Source organism: Lepus europaeus, chromosome 11 (assembly GCF_033115175.1).
Source record: "Lepus europaeus isolate LE1 chromosome 11, mLepTim1.pri, whole genome shotgun sequence".
NCBI classification, from domain to species: Eukaryota; Metazoa; Chordata; class Mammalia; order Lagomorpha; family Leporidae; genus Lepus; species Lepus europaeus.
The window spans coordinates 105,929,519-105,951,964 of record NC_084837.1 but is presented as its reverse complement, the minus strand read 5'-3'; the positions used below and the strand labels follow the sequence as shown (position 1 = coordinate 105,951,964).

Below are 22,446 nucleotides of genomic sequence, written 5' to 3'. Positions count from 1 at the left end.
GTTGGTTCACCTCCCAAATGGCTGCCATGGCTGGCGCGCTGTGCCGATCCAAAGCCAGGAGCCAGGTGCTTCTCCTGGTCTCCCATGCAGGTGCAGGGCCCAAGCACTTGGGCCATCCTTCACTGCCTTCTCGGGCCACAGCAGAGAGCTGGACTGGAAGAAGAGCAACCAGGACAGAATCTGGCGCCCCAACTGGGACTAGAACCCGGGGTACCAGCGCCGTAGGCGGAGGATTAGCCTAGTAAGCCGTGGCACCGGCCTGTTTTTTTTTTTAAGATTTATTTATTTGTAAGTCAGAGTCATGGGGAGAGAGAGAGAGATCTTCCATCTGCTGTTTCACTCCCCAGATGGCCTGGGCTATGCCAATGCTAGGAGCTTCATCCAGGTCTCTCATGTGGGTGGTAGGGGTCCAAACACATGGACCATCTTCTGCTGCTTTTCCCAACAGGGAGCTAGATCGGAAATGGAGCAGCTGGGACACAAATCAGCTCCCATATGGGATGCTGGCATTGATGTACCACAATGCTGGCCCTCCCCACCCCATTTTTTAACATAATTATTTGAAAGGTAGAGTGTCGGGGAGAGAGGAAGAGATAGAGAAAGAGGAATCTTCCATCTGTTGGTTTACTCCCTAAAGGCCTACAACAGCTGGAGCCAGGCTGAAACAAGGAGCCCAAAACTCCACCCGGGTAGCCCATGTGGGTGGCAGGGGCCCAAGTGCGTCAGCAATCTTCAACCGCTTTCTCAGGCACATTAGCAGGGAGCTGGTCTGGAACTGGATGGAGCTGGGACTTGAACCAGTGCCCTGACATGGAACGCTGTTGTAAGCAGCAGCTCAACCCACGGTGCCACATGCTGGCCCATTTTCTAGTTTTTTAAGGCAAAATCAAAGTCATTAATTTCAGATTCCTTTCTTTCTAATATAAGTTATAAATCTCCTCTAATTACTATTTTATTTACATCCCACAATTTGATTTGTTTTCATTATTATTTAACTCTAAATTTATTTAATTTCCTAATTTTTCTTATTATTTCATCCATGGAAGAAAATATTTGCACACTATTCATCTTATGAGAGGTTAATTTCCAGAATATATGAAGAACTCAACAACTAAATACCCCAAATAACCTAATGTAAAAAAGGGCAAATGGGGTGGGGTTGGCACTGCAGTATAACAGGTTAGGCTGTTGCCTACAATGCCAGCATCCCAAGTAGGCCCTGGTTCGAGTCCCGGCTGCTCCACTTCCGATCTAGCTTCCTACTAATGTGCCTGGGAAAGCAGCGGAGGACGGCCCAAGTCCTTGGGCCCCTGCACCCATGTGGGAGATCCCGAGGAGGCTCCAGGCTCCTGGCTCTGGCCTGGCCCAGCCCTGGCTCTTGCAGCCATTTGGGGAGTGAACCAGCAGACAGAAGACCTATCTTCTCATCCCCTTCTCTGTAACTCTGCCTTTCAAATAAATAAAATATTTTTTAAAAACTGGGCAAATAGGGGCAGGCATTTGGTACAGATCTAACTTCCTGTTTAATATGCATCCTGGGAGGCAGCAGATCATGGTCCAAGTACTTGGGTCACTATTTCCCATGTACGAGACCCAGACAGAGCTCCAGGCTCCTGGCTTTGTATTGGCCCAGCCCTGGATGGGGACTCAACCAGCAGATGGAAGATATCCATATTTCAGATAAAAAATAGAAAAAAAAATTTAAAATGGGCAAATGCCCTGAACAGACATTTCTCAGAAGAGGATACACACATGGCCAACAAGTACATGAAAAAATGCTCAACATCCTAGCCATCCGGGAAAGGCAAATCAGAGTTACAACGAGCTATCTCAGCACCAGCTAGAATGGCTCTTATCACAAAGACAAAAAGCAATACAGAGACAGAGAGAGGCCTTCCATCCGCCGGCACACTCCCCAAATGGCTGCAATGGCTGGGGCTGAGCCAGGTACATTGCTGGTATGTGGAGAAGGGGAACTCTCATCCACTGTTGGTGGGAATGCAAATTAGTCCAGCCATTATAAAAACAGGACAGAGGCTCCTCAGAAAATTAAAACAGATCGACCTTGTGACCAGCATTCCCATCACTGGTTATATATCCAAAGGAGCTGAAATCAGTATGTGGAAGAGACATAACACAATTTTTTTGTGACATTATTCACAAAAGCAAAGATATCAATCAACCTACATGTCTGGTAACAGCAGACAAGTACGTTATGTGTGCAGAATGGAATCCTGTTCAGCCATAAAAAGAACAACATGCTCTCATCTACAGCAGCATGAACGCAGCTGGAAACATAGTAGGTGAAACCCAGCAAGCTGAATGCCACCTGTTCTCACTTAAGTGTGGATGCCAACGTCTTGATCTGAAAGCAGCAGAGAAGAGCAGTTGCAAGAGCCCAGGGTGGAGGCCATAGAGGGAGGATGGGTACGGGCAGCTAATGGGTACAGGGGTACAGTTGGAGGGGAGGAGTAACTTCTATTAAAAAAAACAAAACTTCCACTAACTATTTTAAATTTGCTTTTCTGCAAATGTGTTTACTTCTGCCTTGATTCTATTTTTCAAAAAAAAAAAAAAGATTTAGTCATTATTTGAAAGGCAGATTTAGAGAGAGAGAGAGAAAGACGGAGAGAGAGAGACCTTTCATCTGCTGGTTCACTCCCCAAATGGCTGCAATGACTAGGGCCGGGCCAGGCTGAAGCCAGGAGCCTGGAACTCCATCCAGGACTCCCATGTGGGTGCAGGGACCCAAGGACTCAGGCCATCTTTCACCGCTCTTCCAAGCTGCATTAGCAGGAGCTAGATAGGAAGTGGAGCAGCCAGGACTCAAACCAGTGCTCACACAGGATGCCAGTGTCACAGGTGGTGGTGTAACCTGCTGTGCCATGACGCTGGCCCCTGCCTTGATTTCTAAAAGCTATTTCCACTGTGTAGAGAATTCTGGTTGACAGTTTTCTTCTAACACTTAAAGATGTTTGTTCCAGTGTCCCTTGGCTTTCATAGTTTCTGACAGGAAATCAGAAAATAAAAGAATCAATGTTTTGCTACAAGTAATATGTCATTTTCTCTGGCTGATTTTAAGATTTTTTTCCTTTATGTTTGGTTTGTAGCTGCTTGACTATGTCATAGGTTATGATTCACTGGACTCCTTGAATTGTGTGCACATGTTCTCTACCAACTCTAGAGAAATCTTAGCAATTGTATATTCTAATTAAAAAAATGTTTATTTATTTGAAAGGCAGAGAGAGAGTGGGGGAGGGGGAGATATCCTACATTTACTGGTTCACTCCCAACAGCCCACACCAAAGCCAGGAGCTCAAAATCCATCTGGGCCTCCCATGTCGGTGGCAGGGGACCAAGCACTTCAGCCATCATCCACTGTCTCACAGGCACATTAGCAAGGTTGGAGGCAGAGTAGCTGGGACTCAAACCAGGCACTCCGAGTCGGGATGCAGGTATCCCAAGCGGCAGCTTAACCTGTTGTACCACAACACTGTCCCTACATTTTCTAATGTTTTTCTCTGCCCAGAAAGAATATGGAGGACAGGTGACTCCCTTAAAAATGTTTTTAGAAGAAAACTATCAGCCCATGATTCCATACTGAGAAAAAATAGCAGCAAGGATGAAGGTCCAATCAATGTACTCCCAGATGAGGAAAAAGAATTCATTGCCAGTAAATACACAATATAAGAAATATTTCTCAAGGTCAGGGTTTCCTTAAGAACCTATTTGCTAGCTGTAATACTTATTATTATTATCATTATTTGTAAAAATTTACTTGAAGGAGGCAGAGACAGGCATAGAAACATCTTCCACCCATTGCTTTGCTGGGCCAGGCTGAAGCCTGGAGCGGAAAACCCCATCCAGGTCTCCTGCATGGGTGACAAGGACCCAACCACCCGAGTCATCGCTACTGCCCCCGGGGGTGCACGTGAGCAAGAAGCTGGAGTGGGAAGCAGAAGTGGGTGGGGAACCTGGGAGCAGCAGCTTGACCACTGTGCCAAACGCCCGCCCCGGTTTCCCGGCTCTCAGTCCACTGCGCCTGTGATGACTTCTGGCTCTATGCAGTGAGGAGGCAGGGTCTCACCTGAGAAAAGTATTCTTCTGAGATACGAGCAGCCCACTCGATGCAGTAGTCCAGGGGTCGACAGGGATTGGACACGTCCGCACACTTGATCAGCATTCGTTTGATCAGAGTCCGGTTCTCTGGAGTTCTGAGCATAGCTTTTATGGCTTCATGGTCTTTATCAGTTTCCTGAAACATCAGTGGAATTCCAAGCAACTAAGATGAATTTCTGGTGCCAGACCCCAGAAGCCGTGGTCCCAGGGTAAGCACAGAAAAGTATGGACCAGGATCTCTACGTTAAGGGTTGCAGCGAATACTCCAAGTAGCCAGTGGGCCTTTCCTTTGCCAAGGGAAAGAGCCGAGGCCCAGGGAGGCCTGGGAGCAGAGGGCAGCCTTGGGGCGGGTGTCCACCCTCTCCCCTCTCCTTGCCTCTTTTTGTTCACTCTCTCGCCCCCTCTTGGTAAGAATTCAACAACTGGTTTTTCTTTTGTTATACTTACTAACAGTATGATCTGAAAAAACTACAATATTTCTCTGACCTTACAACAAAAGGGCTCTGTGGTCCACCAGGCTCCCTACTTCTCACAACTGAATCTCAGCCCAGCCCTGAGACAGATGTGACCTTGGGGACCGGGCCTCAGTGCCCCCGGCATGTCAGATGGAGAGAACTCCTCTACCCTGTCCTAACAGTTACGATGTACAAAGGCCTGGACAGTAACTGTGATCTGCACTCACAGGGTCATATGGTAAACATGGAAAGTACTACTGTTTATTCTTACATTTTATAAATGAGAACACTGGGACTAAGAGGGGTGAAGGACTCATCTAAAGTCACCCAGCTGAGCTGGGATAAGAACTTCTGGTTCCATCTTTAGTCCAAGGCTCCTTCACAAGGAGCCCCACTGGGTTTCTCATTCTGTCGTACACAGACCCTCTCAGCGTTTGTCTGCTCTGTGGCCTTCTGCTGTACTAGCTGTTGACACCAGAACACGGAGCAAAGGCCGCGGCCAAACACATGAGCTGTACAGGTGAAACGGAGTCAGAAGACCGTGACCCCGTCCCCAGCGATCAGTCAGCCCCGTGTGGGGCAAGCGTCTCAGACGGCGACAGGAGCTGGAGAGGAGGGCGCAGTGAGTGCAGGGTAGGTCACAGCACATCCGCGGGCCTCAGAGGAAGTGGGGTCACGGGTGAAGGTGAACACATCTCAAGCTGCTAATCTCACACTTAGGTGTAATTGGTGCCACTGAGTGATGCCTTGAGATCTCTGCCTACTCCCCCCGTTGCACCAAGGAAATGGCACAGCAGGACCAGGTCAGGGACTCAGCTCTGGCTGCTCCCTCCGCTGGGCCCCCTGCCTGGCCAGAGGTTACGTCATCCTTGCCAGGAGTTGTGGATGCCATGCCGCCAGTCCAGCCGCGAGGGGCAGCAATGCTCTCGTCCTTGTGACCCAAACACAGGGCCCTCCCTTCCAACAGAGCAGAGTTGCTGCTGACAAGGAATGACCCAGAGAGAGTGGCTGGAGGAGAGCCTGGAAGCGCTCAGAGGGGCCTAGAATGTCCAGGAAAAAGAGGGGTGCATCTGGGAGAAGGGGCACGGGAGTGGTCCCCTGTCTGAAGTGAGTTCATCTATCATCTGCCCTTCCCTCCAGAGGCTTCACACCTACTTGGATGTCCTAACTTCTTTTCCTGCCAAGACGTTGTACTTTCAATTAATCTTTCAGCCAATGGAAACTGGACTCCGCAAGCCGGAGGGGCCCCTCCCACTGCTTGTGATGCCCGGGACCCGGGTCTCCACAACTCGAGGCTCTACCAGTCCCGAGACAGGCTCTCTCTGCACTGGGCTCCCCTTACCCCGTTTTCCTCTAGTGCTGCCAAGGGCTTGTTGATGCTGTTGACAAACTTGTTGACGTGCTCAAAGTGCTTGGTCATCTCCGTGGCCAGGACCATGTCGATGATACCCTGGCGCAGCGTCCGATAGTCATTCCTGCGTCAGGGGACAGAGGGGTGGCTGCAGGTTACCCAGGACGTGTGCCCTTGGCTAACACCACTGCCCAACGCCACGGGAGGTGGGAAGTGTGGGTTAGCGCCTAGACCATTAGCAAGGGATCTGGATGGACGTTCAGTACAGCTGCTGCCTTTGGCCTGCTGTCAGTCTCGCGTGAGGCATACGGCTCCCAGGAAAGAATTTGACGGGGCGCTGTCGCGTGAGCAAAGCCAGTTCTCGGCACCTGCAGAGCTGCCTCTCCGTTACGCACTCCGCCCGGAGGCTCCGAGGCCACGGAGGGCGAGCTTCCACTGGCTGAGAACACCACAGGGACCGCCGGACGCCTTCTCCCTGTTTCTAGCTTAGCAGCCTCGACGACGTGTTTTGGAAGAGGCCATCCATGGAGGCTACAGAGGAAGACGTGAGGGCTCCACTCGACCCCTCTGCTGCGGTTCCCCGTTCTTGTCCCTGCAGACAGCCAAAGGCGGCAGCGCCTGGGATGTTCCTCCAGAGGTGCGAGACGTATCTATCAGCCAGTGTGAATAAAACCTACTCTAACTCCACCTCCGGAATCCTAGGACACAGCCGAAGCCAGTTCTGTAAAATCGGAAACCTCACTTAAAATTTCCCTTAAAAATCCAAATCGGGAAGTGTTTCTCATAGCAGAACTTCTTTCTCAGCTGATGTTTACCGAGTCCCTGCCGTGTCCCAGGCACCACAGGAGACCCATGGGCACGTGGTGAGCCAGAGACGTCTGACACCCAAGACTTTAAGGAGCTCAATGAGATGAAACAAACACTTGAGAACACTTGTCTAATAAAAACGTGACAGTTTTACAAAGGAACAAGGTTAACGTTAGCGCGAGGGTTAGGGATGCGATGTGTGAACGTAGACATTGGCGAGAGGTGTGCTGGGCACGGCGGGACGAGGGCGATGCCCCAGCAGGGATGGCAGACGGCAGCGTCACACTTCGCCTCCCTTCTTGAAATGTTGGAACACAAGGGACTGAATAACTTGGAAATCCTATGCCGAGTGAGAAGGGGTCAGCAGTTGTCTAGGGTTAGGGAGCTGAGGTGGGCTCAGGGAGGGACTGCTCGGGAGCCTACGGTGTTTAAGGGGTTAACAAGAATTAATAACAACGTCTTCCATGGGGACAGCTCCAGGAACATACCACAGGCCACGCGCCCTCTCGAGGGGCGAGCTGCAGAGGTGAGGAGAGTCGTCGCTCTTACCTCTCCATGTTTTTAAAGATGTTGCACTTGTCATCTCCAAGGGTCAGCTGGAAGGCCAGGGCCGCGTGGTGGCTCTCCAGCACGGCGATGTCGTTGTACAGCACGGCCAGCTCACTCCCGGCATTACACAGGAAGGAGTTGGTTCTCCCAGGGTGGTCCACATCGTGAATGGTGGCCGCGATGAGGGCCGCCACCTCGTCAATTGGGTCTAAAGTTTCCTGAAAACAAGAGATCTTTTCAAAACCGGGGTAGGGCACTGAAGGAAGGAAGCCTCTCTGTCACCTCTCTGTACGGATATTTCACGTTCCTGAGAAGTGCGTTACGTGAGCACATCTCGTTCTCCTGTCGCCACTCTGAGGACGCTCTGTCTTGGCATACGTTTGTTAGGAGACGTATCTGATTCTCAGCGTCACACAAGGTAAGGACTCACCAAGATACAACAGCTAGGAGTCCCCTCCTCGCCAGGCCCTCTCCAACCCCACCACCAAATAATCTCCATTTCAGAGACCAATTCAGACCAACATGCACTAACGTGCACTACGTAAGAAAGAACAATCATTTTTAAACGTGTATCAAGTACACTAACTGGGATCGGCCTCGTCCTCTCCCCTTTTGGTGCCATCTTTCTTAGGTTGACATGATAGCTCAGTGAGTTTGATAAAGTGATCTAGAAGTTTTCTGTCTTTTTAAGGCTCTGAAAAGGGTTGTGTAACCCAGAAAATTCCCTTTGTAAAGTCAGAAGAACTCACCTGTCCATCTGGGTGAGAAGCCAGGTTTTGAAGAAATGAATTGATAATTTAAAAATTACTTCCATGCTATTGTCCTCTGTTGGTCTTCTAATTCCTGCATCAATTTGACTTAAACTTTTTTTTCCCCAAGAGAAATCATAAAAGCTTTAGGATGAGGACAGATGCGTGTAGTACTCTCTTTCATCATTTTCTATTTCAAACTTGTTTATCTCTATTTTCTTTATTTGGATAAAGCTAATCAATCTTTAAAAATACTTTGTTTATAGTGTCTGACATTCTTTATTTCACTGTTATTAAGTTCTAGTTTAGCGCATATATATATACATATACATACATATACATATATACATATACATATACACACACACACACACACACACATATATATATATATATATATATATATATCCAGATGCTGGGCGGGGGGCTCAGGTCTCTGACTTGGGTGTCTGGTTGGATGATGGAATCCAGGACCAAGTAGACAACTCCAGGTGAGAGCAGGGCTGTGGCAAAGGTGATGAACTGGGTCTCAGACCCTCACCAACGCTCTCCAACAGTGACGTGGCTGTGCTTGTCTGAGGTTGAGACAGACCCCAGAGGAACGGCCTTCCCTGCACTGCAGGCATGGCTGTCACCGATGAGGCTATCAGTTCCCCAGAGCTCCAAGGCACTTCCTGCCCGATTCTCCGTGGCCTTGCCCTGCCGGTGCCAGTACATGCACATGTGGGACTGCTCCTGAGCAGTGGATACAGAAGGACAGGCCTCTCCCCCTGCTCTGCTCACTCATCATGCCAGCTTACCTTTATCCTCTCCTTGGACAGGAAGTAGGCAGTGGCATGAAGCACGTCGGCCGAATGTGTAGAATTGTGGTAGGGGTTAGAAGAATGGTAATTGGCTTCAATAATTTGTAGCCACGATTTCAGTGTTGACTCGGAGCAGTTTAAGAATTCACAGATTCCAAAGCGAGCAAAGGTTTTGAGACCAAGGTAAATCAAAGGCCTATAGAGAAAAATAACCACAGCATTAGCATGAAGCAGGCCAAGTGTCTTGAGTCCTGAACAGGTTCAGATGCAATAGGCAAGTCCCAGAGAGGGTGCAGAGGAGGGGGCGGTGCCAGCCTCTCTGTGGACGCCACCAGCCCCAGGGAAGCCCAGCTCTCCACTTCATGCCTTCAGGGGCCCAGGGTGCCCCGGGGGACGGCTGCTGCCCACAACAGCTTCTGCCCTCAGACTCTACTCGGGGCTCTCCACTGCTGAAGTAATGCTTGTGCACCCTCCATAATTCTTTTTCCAGGCTAAACTGGTGCCATTCGAACCCTAGCCTTTCCGCTAGACCTGCTGGACCTGTGGTATTGGCCAGATATGAGCCAGACACTGCCACATGTCATGGGAGGTGGGTGACACAGGAGGAGGGGGGTTTCTCCTGAGAAAGTGACCGGCTGGCCACTGAACTGGGTCCTTCCTTGAGAAGTCACCTGGATCCAGCACCTGGCCTGGGCCTTGGAAGGTCAAGACACATGGCTCTGCAGACAGCATCCACGGTGTTCAGAGGACTTGAACGGACCTGCTGCAGCGTCACTAACCTGAAAAGCAGGTGCTCAAAGATCCACTTGCCACAGGAGTGTTCTAGGTGGTGCTGGGGATGCGAGTGGAGGCTGGCTCGTGCGAGCATGAGCAGGGGCTGACCTAGGGACAGTGCACTCAGACTGGCCTCTCCTGAGAGCACACAGGGCAGTCCCAGCAGACCTCAGCTCCCTGACACCCCTGCCCTATGTGCCCAGTGATCTCCCTCTGCTGAGTGCTTCTTCCCCAGCAAGGTGTGAAACTGAACATGCAGCCCCACTCTCTGTGGTCACAGCAGGGGAGGCTAACAGCGTCCCCACGCCTGTCACCAATATGGCAGCCAAGATCTGAGGGCAGTCCTCGTCAAATGTGTTGGCAAACACACGTCAGCTCTAGGTGCTAAGTGGGGCTCTTGGCAAACTCACTATGTTCCCATCTGCAGGAAAAATTAATATCCTATTTCACAGAAAAACATTAAAGCCCTCAGCTCTTTGGGGAAGTTGAGTCACTCATTCAGTGTCATGCCTCCCACCAATGTGCTGCTGCCATAGGCCCTGCAGACTCCTCAGGCGACTCCGGGCCACCTGCCACCCTGACCAGGAACCAGCTCTGCCCACAATCCACCCCCTTGAGTAGCCTCGTTCCCAGCTCTTCATCTGCTGAGCTGCCTGGGACTCACCTATTGTGGGTGGCAGCCTCCAGTTCGAAAATGTTGAAGTCCCAGGTTTCCTCGTCTTCCATGGCCCGAGCTATCCGTGGAGGGATGTCGGGCAGGGAGATGGGAGTGATCATACTGCTTGAAACCTGTGGGAGGCCTGCAATTTGGAGAGCCAAGTTAATGGGCTTCACAGCACACATCTGCACGAGGGATGTTTGCTTTGTCTCTCAGGTTTTAGGACCAAGAAACTTGCTGATGAGAAAACTCATCTGAAAAGCTTTATCTGCAAAAACCATTTTCTTCATTTAAGCTCCACTGCAGTATCACAGTGATCTATAAAAGTCAAAAACAAAAACTTACTTTTTGTTGAAAGGACATATTCATTCCCCGACAGCCTCCGCAAACCATCCTGATGAAACCAAGGAAAACAAGAACAGTCACGACTCCACTCTCCTCCATGGCAGCCCTGGGCAGAGGACGACGCAGGGCAGCCCCGACCACCACCATGGCCAACCGTGAACCCCGTCACTTCCTGCACAGCACGGCAGCCTGAAGATCTGGGCTGGCCCTGCGGGGTACCGACCCCAGGGGCAGGGGTAACATCAGGGAGGTGAACTCAAGAGGCCCCCAAAGCCTGGCATCCCTTTGCACACTCAAGGCCCATCCTGGCTTCTTGTGGACAACCTCCCGTGCCCCACTACCTTCCCTACCACTTCTTGTCACCTTCCTCGCACTGAGCTCACCAGGCTTCCTTTGCAAGAGCCTTTGAAGGACCTCATCCCCCAGCTGACCCCGCTGCTCCCAGAGCGGCAGGCCATACCCAGTTGCCGCGCGGCTCCTCTTCGCCAGCCTGACTCTCGCCGCCTTACTCCCAGCCCTTCTCCCCAGAGCCCTCATCACTCTCCCTTCACCTACAGGCTGGAGGTGCCTCTGTCCCCGGCAGGTAGAGGCGACCACTGCTGGGAACCACTCCACCTTCTAGGTTGCTGCCTAAAACCTTATTTGCCTGAAACCAAGCGACTTCAGAAAGCAAGAATTGGTACAGAGGTAACTTTTATTCCTGACCAGGATAACAGGTGACACAATGACCTCCCCAAGACTGTTCCTCCCTCGTGAGTAGTCTCTCCCAGAGGGGCTGGAGGAGACGGCCAGGACTCCCTCAACAGACTGTGGTGCAAAGCTCCCTTCTACTGAGATATCCCTAAGGATGCCTTCCCCATGGAATCATCCACTTTCATCTGGATGCTTTGGAGATTTCCGGCCCACTCTCAGAGCCTTTGCAAACACACATGGCAGAACAAAGAGAAAGGTGGTCTTCCTGTTTTGCAATTTCGTGTGATAATATTTATTGGTTTTCTTTCATTCTTGTTTTAAACATCTTTAACACACCTAGAAATGTTTACTTAAATAAATTGCTCACAGAAACCCTAAGCAACACTGGGTGGCCTGGCTCTGAGCCTGTAAGAATTCAGTCCCTCTCTTCTGTGTCCCAAGCTGAGGTGTCCCTAGGAGGGGCAGTGGGTGGCCGGCGGTGAGGCCAGAGCGCAGCTGAGCCCAGGGTGGAGGAGGTCAGGCTCCGCAGTGTCCCTGCCTCTCCAAACAGCAAAAGCTCTGCGGAAACAAGGCCAGGCCCCAGCTAGGAGCCGACTCACGTACTTACAGACATCAGGCCCCCAACAAGGTCATTGGCGTGGGGGTCGTCATCCTTAGCACCGAACTGGGGAGAATATAATTCAGTGGTTCTCAGGATTTCCAACACACGGTCCAAGGCTTCTGTCACAGGCATGGGACTGCTTTCCTGGGCAGCATTGATAATATTGATCACCTGTGTATGGAGAGAAAACGCTGGCGTTCAGCCCTGAAAACAATGGGAGAAATCGAGCAAGTGCTTCACTGGGCCCACTGCGCTAACTCAAGGCTGCTTCTGGTGTTCCCGCCTCACATCCTCTTGGAGGAGGCAGGCCACAGGGAGGAGAGCAGTGTAGGTGCTGCGGATCCCTGCTCCTTCTCCCCGGGGGAAACAGGGGCCTGCCTGCTCCTGGGAGGCCAGCCCCACGCTGCTTCACCTTGGTGATGGGCGCCTCGATCGTCATGGAATGTATGCGGGCCATGGAGGAATGGCGTCTCTGGCTGGACACTGTGGAGAAAAGGATGTAGAAGTTGGGGAGCGGCAGCCGCCGAGCACTGTGGCCTCCCCTCCTCCCCAGGCCACAGCTGTCTCAGCCATGGAATGGGGAGCAGCACCAGCATCCCGTGAATGCTGAGCTTCCGCCCCATGCCCGAGCCAGGGGTTCCGGCGTAACCACCTCTGCTCTCCTCAGTGGAGGACGCACACCCGCCCCAGGGCCTGAACGTCTGACGTCACAGGCCAGAGAGAAAACAGGAAGCAATTCAGCCAGCCAAGGCCAAACAGCTAGCCCCTTTCTGTGTCTCTAACAATAAGGCTTTGTAATTCTCCTGCCTGCTGCTCTCCAGGAGTGACAATGTTCAGGAAGACAATGCCACACAAGCTCTTTGTTTCCTGTAATGATTGCAGCTCACTAGAAACACAGGAGTTTCTGGTTCAACGTTTCAAGGCACCCACTGGTGCTTTCCAAGTGAGGCTTAATCTGCGATGAGGCAAACGCTCTCAATGAGGCAGGCAGTGGCCAGAAGGCACAGCGGTTTGATAACCGCCTGCTGTTCCTGGCAACAGTGGTTCCTCTGGGGCGGGAGGAGCCCAGCCGAGGCAAAGAACAGAGGAGTCCCTCAGAGACCTCCAGAGGGCTTCGGCTGTCCCCACACTGATGTGTCAGCTTCATTTTACCAGTGAGGCCCAAGGACAGGCACTGTCCAATTCAGGGGCCTCAAATCAACAGCATTTAAATCTAATTTTGGTGACCAGCACGTGGCTGCCAACTTTCCATTTTACCCAACAGGTCATTAAATCAGAATTAAAAGCCACTGTCTACCACTGTCATAAAAGGACTTATCCTCATTTTAAAATATAATAACAGTGGCAAATATTTAAACAGATCACACAATACAGATCTACTATGTAACATGGTGACTGGGAAATTGGTAAGACAGTGGATTTTAAGTATTCTCACCATAAGAAATAAGGCAATAAAGTGATGCATTTGCTAATTTGCTCTATTTAGCTATCCCACAATGTATATATATTTTAAAACATCATGTATATGACAAAGACATAATTTTGCCAAATAAATAACTGAATTATAAATATCAAACAGTGTAAGTGCAATAAGCTAAGAAAAAGAAAGCCCAAAGAAATGTACAAATGTACTAATCTACTCTTACAGTCAATAAGTTTATCAAAGCTACTGTGTACAAGGTCAATATGTAAAAACAAATTGTATTTCTATATACTACTAAGCAATTGAAAATGCAAATGAAAAACACCATTACAATAGCACCAAAAACCATCATTAGCTAAGAACAAATCGGATGAACTATCTGTAAGATTTCTGTAATGAAATACAAGACACTGCTGAGAGAAAACAAAGACCTAAGTAAATAGAGACATAATTTTACCCAAACTGAGCTACAGATTCAAGGTACTAAGTCTAGGCGGGAAGGAGAGTGAGGGAAGGGTGCGTGTGTGTGTGTGTGTGTGTGTGAACGGGCTAATTCTGAGTGTTACTGGAAATGCAAAGGACCTGCATAACCAAGACACTGCAGAAGAGCTGCCCCTAGCAGACAGTCGGACTTTCTGTAAGACTAGAGTAATCGGTTGTTATACTGGGGCATGTACAGAGAAGTGAGACAGAACAGAATCCAGACACATCACGTATTCAACCTCCTGATTTACAGTAACAGTACTATACAAAAGGTGATTTTCTAATATGGTGGCTGATCAGTTAGATTTCCATGTCTACCCTCACCAGATATAAATAATAATTCAAAATGGATTAGAGACCCAAAGTGAAAGATCAATCAACAAACTTCTAGAATAAATCATTTTGAATATCTTCATGGCTTTGGGATAGAGAAACACACACACACACACACACGATTTATTTATTTATTTGAAAGTCAGAGTTGCAGAGAAAGAGACAAAGAGAGGTCTTCCATCCGCTGGTTCATTCCCCAATGGCTGCAATGGCCAGGGCTGAGCCAGGCTGAAGCCAGTAACTCCATCTAGATCTCCGAGGTGGGCACAAGAGCCCAAACACTTGGGCCATTTTCTGCTGCTTTCCCCCGGCCATTAGCAGTGGGCTGGATCAAAGTGGAGCAGACAGGACAAGAACCAGTAGTCACATGGGATGTTGGTGTTGCAGGTGGTGGCTTTACCTGCAACACTGTAATGCCAGCCCTGAGACAAATGTGTCAAACAGGATGCAAAAAGCACTAGCCGTAATAGCACTGGTAAAATGAACTTCACTAAAGACCGCAGGGGCCTGTGTTGAGGATTAGTGGGTTAAGCCGCCACCTGCAACAACAGCATCCCATGTGGGCACTGAGTCATGCCCCAGCTGCTCCACTTCCAATCCAGCTCTTTGTTCAATGTGCCTGGGAAGCCGTGGAAGATGGCCCAAGTGCTTGGGTCCCTGCACACACGTGGGAGACCCAGATGGAGCTCCAGGCTCCCAACTTCAGTGGGTCCTGGCCCAGGTCACTGTGGCTATCTGGGGAAAAAAACAGAAGATGGAAGATCTCTCTGTCTCTCCCTCTTTCTGTAACTTTGTCTTTCAAACAAATAAATTTTTAAAAAAGAAAATCCAGCACCTGTTCATCAGAAGACACAATTAAGAGAGCAAACAGCAAATCACAGACTAAGAAAATACAGCTGTGATATAATACATACAAGGTTATTTCTAAAAGTTCATAGAACATAAAGTTTATTTTGGTATAAATATTGAATTCCATGTATATAAGGGGTTTCCAGAAATCTCATGGCAAATGTACCTTATGAAAAAACAATGCAAGGATTTATAAAATTTTTTGTACCAAAATAAAGTTATCTTTAATTCCATTTGTATATGAGCTTTCTGAAGTACTTTCATGTATCCAATAGATGACCCTTATCTGGGACACATAAGGAATTCCAGGGATGGGCATTTGGCCTCACAGTTAAGATGGCCACACTCCATACTGGAGTACTGGGCTTCACAGCTGGCGCCACTCCTGACTCATTTCTTTTCATGCAGACCCTGGAAGGCAGTGGGGATGGCTCAAGTAATCGGATCCTCTGCCACCCACAGGGGTGACCTGGACTGAATTTCTGGTTTCTGGCTTCAGCTCTAACTAAGGTTGATTTCAAGCATTTGGGGACTGAACCAGTGGATGGGGAGTTCTCCCTGTATGTCTCTGTTTCTCTGCCTCTCAATCAACAGAATTCCCACACATCAGTAAGAAAACATAGCCTAATTACAAAAATGGGCAAATAAGACTTGGAGAGCACTTCACAAGAGATATCCCAGGAGCTGGCGCTAGGGTGTAGTGGGCTAAGCCACCACCTACAACACCAGCATCCCATATGGGTACCATTTCAAGGCCCAGCTGCTCTACTTCCAATCCAGCCTCTGCCAATGGCCTGGGAGAAGGAATGGAAGACAGCCCAAGTACGCAGGCCCCTGCCACCTATGTGGGAAACCTGGTAGAAGCTCCTGGCTTCGGCATGGCCCAGACCTGGGCATTACAGCCATCTGGGAAGTGCACCAGCAGATAGATCTCTCTTTCTCCTTCTCTCTGTGTTAACCCTTATTTATTTTATTTATATAAACCCTTATATATTTTATTTATATAAATAAATCTTTTTTTTTTTTTCAAAAGAGGCTATCCCAGTGGCCAATAAGTACATGAAATGGTGCTTAACCTCATTAGTCTTCAGCAAAATTAAAATGAAAACCACCAAAATAGCTAACATTTGAAATGCTGGAATTTTCAGGTTAGTGCTAGAAAGTAATATGGTACAACCGATGCTGGAGAACAGTCTGCAGCTACCCTGAGGCTTGGCAATTCCACTTCTAGGTAGAAGCTGAACACATACGCCCACAACGGGACTTGAAGGAACAGGTGTTCGGTGAGTGGTGAAAACACCACCTGGGACATGAATATCCTGTCACTGAGTGCCTGGGTTAGAGCCCTGGCTCCACCCTGATCCCAGCTTCCTGCTAATGTGCGCCCTGGGCGGGGGCAGCAAGTGATGGATCACTGGGTCCCTGCCACCCACGTGCGAGACTCAGTGAATTCCCAGCCCCTGGTTTTGGTCTGGTCCAGCCCCAGTTGTTGCAGGCAAGATCTGCCTCTTTACCTTTCAAAACAGAAAACAACTTGCACAAAAATGCTGTGCTGTATAATCTTAGCAGATAGCGTCTTGCAAGGCTTCGACTTTCCAATCGTTAACGTCCAGCCCTGTATCCTTCCCTATTCCCTCTGGGCCAAAAAACATACACAGCCATCAATAATATTTGCCTCCATACTTTCTATACACAATGTTCTTTTTTTAAAGATTTATTTATTTCTTTGAAAGGCAGAGTTACAGAGAGAAGGAAAGAGAGAAAGAGAGCTGGTTCACTCCTCAAATGGCCACACTATTCAGGGCTGGGCCAGGTTGAACTCTATCTGAATCTCCCATGTGGGTGGCAGGGCCACTTCTGCTGCTTTCCCAGGCACATTAGCAGGGAGCTGGATTGGAAGTGGAGCAGCCAGGACTCAAACCGGCACCCACATGGGATGGTTGGCCTGCTCTGCCACAATGCCGGCCCTTATATATAATTTTGATTACTTTAAACACACTAGGTCACTCAGCTCATGCATGTACACAATCTCTAGTATATTTCAATTAGAACTTAACCAGGGTTACTGTCCTATATATAGGCCACTTATAAAGACTTAAACTGAGCAATAAATACACCATGGATGGTAATTCTGAAGTAAGTATTATGTCTTCGAAATATTCACAGAATTGGAAGCTTGGCCTCCATGGGTTAAAGAGTAGCTGCTTAATAAGAGTCTTCCATCACGGCCGGCGCCGTGGCTTAACAGGCTAATCCTCCGCCTTGTGGCGCCGGCACACCGGGTTCTAGTCCTGGTCGGGGCACCGATCCTGTCCCGGTTGCCTCTCTTCCAGGCCAGCTCTCTGCTGTGGCCAGGGAGGGCAGTGGAGGATGGCCCAAGTGTTTGGGCCCTGCACCCCATGGGAGACCAGGAGAAGCACCTGGCTCCTGCCATTGGATCAGCGCGGTGCGCGGTCGCAGCGCGTCTACCGCGGCGGCCATTGGAGGGTGAACCAATGGCAAAAAGGAAGACCTTTCTCTCTGTCTCCCTCTACTGTCCACTCTGCCTGTCAAAAAAATAAAAAATAATAATAATAATAATAAAAAGAGTCTTCCATCATCCCCAAATAGCTCCCACCTCCCCAGAAGGTACGTTCCCATGGAAAACTGCACCCCCGCCCCCGCCCCCACCCCATGGAGTGGATCATTAAGAATTGCCAACGCACAGCTCCTACCACTACAGCAGTCACCCGACATGTGCTGTCACAGCTCAGAAAATCGGTGGCAGCACACACGGGATACTTTTTCTGGCTTCGGCCCTAGCTGGCAGCCATTGTAAGCATCTGGGGGAGTGAACCAACAGCAGGGAGCTCTCTATAGCTTAATTAAACAAGAGAATTCCTACAAATCAACAAGAAAAGCAACACAATTATAAAAATAGACAAAAAACTTGGACAGCCCACTGGAAAGCTCAGAATGGAGGCCGCTGGCGGGAGCAGGGAGCAGGGGAAACAGGACCCCAGGCCCTGAGAGCCCTTCCTTCTCCTGCCTGGGAAGACCAGGCAGGTGCACTGCGGTGGGCTGGCCTCGTCTGGCCTGCATTGAGATGATCACGTTTCTTCTTGTCCGGGGCACTCACCTTCACTTGTGCGAGAAGCAATAGCTCTGACATCCAGGGAGCCTTTCCTCCTGTCTTTATGCTTGCCTGTCTGGGTATCTGTGGGAACAGTGAGATTATAAATTACCTCACCAAAGAGATTCTAGCAACATATTAGGGGAGGTTATCCATTTAAACAATTTCAGAATTAGAAAGCCATTTAAGGTTTCACAACACTCAACAGTGCACAGAGGAGCCTGCACCCAGGTGCCGGGGTGGCAGTCGCCAAGGTCCCATGGTGCCCTCACTAACCTGGGCTTTGCAGGCTACAGGCAACAATCGCAGAGCCCCAGCATCTACTAACAAGGGCAGAGATGGGCTTGGGGCAAGTTCTCCTACGTAAGTGAGTAAAATGGGGTGGGAAATTCTGACCCCCAGACATGTTTGCCCTAAAAGAAAAAAAGCTTTCGTTTATCTTCTCCACAACATGAGCTCTGAAACGTCCCAGGAACACTTCTCTTTAATGGGGGGGGGGACCATTTGGGTGCACTTCAGGGACAGCTGACCTTGTTCCGGCCGACCCCGCTCTATGCGAAGGGCACTGCTGCTCTCCAGGGCTCAAACAGGGTGCCACCACTGACTCCTGTGTACCCCCAAGCCCCACACCAGTCACCAATGGCTGGGTGAACTTTCTCACGGTTCCCTCTGTGCACCTGCTGGCTGCCACACTTCATGTCCCATCTCACAGACAAGAAAATGGGGAGGTGACTTGCAGCTGATCCCGAGGTGCGGTGGGCGTTCCAGCCCCGGGTTTCCAACCCTGGAGGCAGCTTCTCTGCGCCTCATCTTGGTTTCCTCACTTGGAACCCATTCCTTCCCTGATCCGAGAGGACCCCCGGGGCAGGCCGCTAGTGCTCCTCTGCACCAGAGAGGCTTCTCCCCTTGCTGCACACTGGCAGTGCACCTGCCGGGGTCACCTCCTGCTGCTAACTTTGAGGGCCACACTGCAGTTCCTACCCGACTCCACCGTGGCACTGGACATGACCAAGCCCTCTTAGCACACCCTCCTTTCACAGGGCCTGTGCTCCTGGGAGACTGATACCTCCCATGATGTCCTCCTGGTCCTCCCGCTCCCCCTGCAGTGGTTCCAAAGGTTCTGTCCTTGGCTCTGCTCTTCTCCCCGATCCCGCTCCCTCCTACAGCTGCAGATTCCTGGGCAGCCATCTTACCCCAGCCCTCTCCTGTGCCGCAGACCTGACTGCTCACATCTTACCCAACTGCCGTACCCACCCCACTCCTCAGGCACTGCCATCAGCTCCTTATCCAGAATGGACTCACCTGTCCCCAGGTCTGCCTGAATCCCAGGTCACCTTTCTGCACAGGTGGAGACAAACCACCTCTGTCCTCCCTGCCCACTGCTCAGCCTGACGCATGGGCCCCATCTACCTTCTCAGCACCGCTGTTGCCCATTCCCGCTCTGCCTTGTCATGGCTCAGGCACGTGCTATCCTCTGGGGTCACCACATCCCCCCCACTGGTCCCACAGTCCCCAACCTCGCTCCCTCTACCCATCCTCCGCAGGCAGCCACGTGGTCCTTCCAAAGCAAAGCTCTGACCAAATCACTTTCCCAGTCAGGACACTGCCGGGGCCCATCAGTTTTTAGGACAAGATCCCAACCCTGCAGGGTGGCACGGAGTTGTGTGAGAGCGGGATCCCTCTGGTCAGTCCCCGTGAAGGATGTATGACGTGACGGCTCACAGACCTCTGTGCCCAGGTGGCAGTGACCCTCTCCCAGTGCCCGGGCCTTCAGCACTGGGTAACCCGCACCCCCAGCCTGAGCTGTGGGAAGCCTTCCCTTCGTGTCCAGCCCTGCCGCAGCACTGGCCGATGGTCTGGGCCACTGTCTTCCTTGCCAACTGTGAGTGACTGGAGGGCCAGGACCAGCACTGGGCTGAGCATGAAACAGACGTTCAGCAACGACAAGCCAGCTCTACTCCACCGCCGCACATCCCTGTGCACAGATCAACGCACCGTGACGTCCAGCCAGCCACCCTGACTGCAGCTCCCGGGCAAAGTGCTGAACGTCGCAGGGATAAAGAAAACTGAGCACCCGAGGCCGCGCGAGCCTGCCAGCCGCAGCGTGCCTTCCACGCGTGTGCTGTGTCTGGAACGGCCTGGACACGCGTGCCCTCTCCTCACTCCTTCAGCCCGAGGTCCCCTCCATTCACGCCCACACAACTGCCTGGTAAGACCTGGCTCGGACTTCTGCTCCCATCCGGGAACAGGCGCTTCCTGGCCACTTAACCCGTGCCAGGCCCTACGGCAGCCATCAAGGAGGTGAGAGGAAGAAGGTATGGTCAAGGTGGGTGTATTAAGAGCGGCAGGAGTAACCGTGAGGACAGGGGACTGCAGGGGCCGTGGCACAGTCCCCTCTGGGGTGGGGGCAGAGAGGCAAAGGATGAGCCGTGTTGTGCAGCTATAGCTAAGAGGGGCAAGAGGGGGAGGTCAGCTGTGTGGAGTGGAGCAGCAGCTGTGTGGATGGGGGAGCAGGCAGCAGTGGGGTGTGCGCTGAGGGTGGCTGTGGAGAGAACAGAGGCAGACTTCACAGGCTGGATCTCCCTGAGCATTCATCACTGATCTTGTCTAAACACCAGATCCCCAGCTCCAACATCCCCTTGGGATCACTGCTCCCCGAGTCCCTGGAGCACGCCACAGTGCAGACTCAATCCTCTGCCTGCTTTCAGAAGCCATCCACAGGGGCACGGTGGAGGTTCTTACCGCACCTAACATTGCCTATGACTGCCAGGGCCTCTGCTGCCAGTGGGGTCGGTAGGAACAAGGTCAGCTGTCCCTGAAGTGCACCCAAATGGTCCCCCCCCCCCCCATTAAAGAGAAGTGTTCCTGGGACGTGTCAGAGCTCATGTTGTGGAGAAGATAAATGAAAGCTTTTTTTCCCCCCAGCATTGTTCCCTTGATCAGGCAAAAGCATCTGTTGTGATACAGACATGGAGAGGGACAGAAGGCGGCCCAGGACTGGTAAGAGACAGACAAGTGGGGCAAGTTAGGGGCCCCACCACTGTCCTGTAGGCTGCTGGTGATGACTGACAGCACGGACAATGAGTTCCAAGCTCCAGCGTCCGGTCTGACACCTAACCCTCGGCCTCAGAAGCACACAGCAGCTCGTAAAAGCAGACTCTCCTCCACGCATGTCACATGAGCTCACGCCTTGAGTGGGCTGTCTCCCCACAGGCAGAGGCTCACCCTGGGGTGCGGGCAGAACGTCCACAAGTGCCTGAGCCTTGGATGATGCCCCTAGGAGTCAGGGGGAGGAAACCATGGCCCTGTCGCTACGCCAGGCAGGCCCGGCTGGCACAGTAAGGATCTGCTCGGTTTTCTTCCCAAAGCTTAAATGAGCCCCAAGAAGGAGTACAAGGTGCCATACCTGCATGAGTGTCCGACTGAACACATTCAGGTATTTTCTCAGCCTAAAAATGAATTCGACAAGACTTTAGTTCTGGTTGTCTGAAGTCTCGTGGGGGTGCCTGGGGTCCCAGGGCTGTCCTCACGTACCTTATTGTTGCCATTGCACATTCTGATAATGGACACATAGTGTCTAATTTTTCTGTAAGTAGGGAAAAAAAAGCATTAATTCGCTCCCGGCTCTCCACTTTGATGGATATGTAGTTAAACTTTCATTATGAAAAACAGTACCCGCTTTGACAATACCACTCTTATTTATTCTTTGTGGCCCTGGCCACCAGCAAGTGAACAAGAGTTTGCAAACATCTTCTAGGGGCTCTGTAGGAAAGAAGTGACTTCAGTGAAAACAACCAACTTCTTCCCAAGTACCATCACAGACGGTAAGAATGTGCGTGCCTTTTAAAACGCACTGCATGCTAAGCGACCAAGAGCTTCGTGGTCTCTGCCGTGTTCTGATTTTCCCGACCCTTTACATCAACACTCTCCTTCAAGTTCCAATAAGCCATCTACTCCTGGTTCCCTGTTTCAGATACAAGCCTAAAACAAGGCTCTGAAGCCACTGACTGTTCATGTATTCATTGTTCTTTTTTTTCACTTTTTATCCCTTGATAACTGAATTCCTATAAACTCATCACAAGAAATGTGGAAAGGATCAGAACAGAGAGTCCACAGAGACTGTGTCCCCGAGGCACTGCCAGCTGGCAGTAAAGCCTGGTGACACACGAGGAGAGCTATGTGGCCAGCTCTGCCATGCACCAACAGCTGGGGACCGGCCACAGCACCAACCTCAGGGCTGCAGTTAGGACTAAATGAAGTGACAGCCAACTGACGGGGGGGGCCTGGCCAGAGGCAGGGCTCAGAGAAAAGCAGTGGTACCCGAGGACCAACCACAGCTCCT

General features: G+C 50.8%; 1 protein-coding gene across 2 annotated transcripts in view; it reads right to left on the bottom strand.

Annotated features, from left to right (window-relative positions):
• The window catches only part of PDE8A (phosphodiesterase 8A), a 141,734-nt gene that overhangs the window by 5,113 nt on the left and 114,175 nt on the right, over positions 1-22,446 (bottom strand). For both annotated transcript variants that reach the window (XM_062206303.1, XM_062206304.1), the window contains 11 exons: positions 21,639-21,690; positions 21,511-21,553; positions 18,111-18,188; positions 12,317-12,387; positions 11,911-12,075; positions 10,611-10,659; positions 10,272-10,407; positions 8,831-9,029; positions 7,282-7,499; positions 5,917-6,049; positions 4,088-4,255 (listed from right to left, as the gene is read on the bottom strand). In XM_062206303.1, the coding sequence (XP_062062287.1) occupies positions 4,088-4,255; positions 5,917-6,049; positions 7,282-7,499; positions 8,831-9,029; positions 10,272-10,407; positions 10,611-10,659; positions 11,911-12,075; positions 12,317-12,387; positions 18,111-18,188; positions 21,511-21,553; positions 21,639-21,690 (1,312 nt within the window). The remainder of the gene's footprint in view (positions 1-4,087; positions 4,256-5,916; positions 6,050-7,281; positions 7,500-8,830; positions 9,030-10,271; positions 10,408-10,610; positions 10,660-11,910; positions 12,076-12,316; positions 12,388-18,110; positions 18,189-21,510; positions 21,554-21,638; positions 21,691-22,446) is intronic.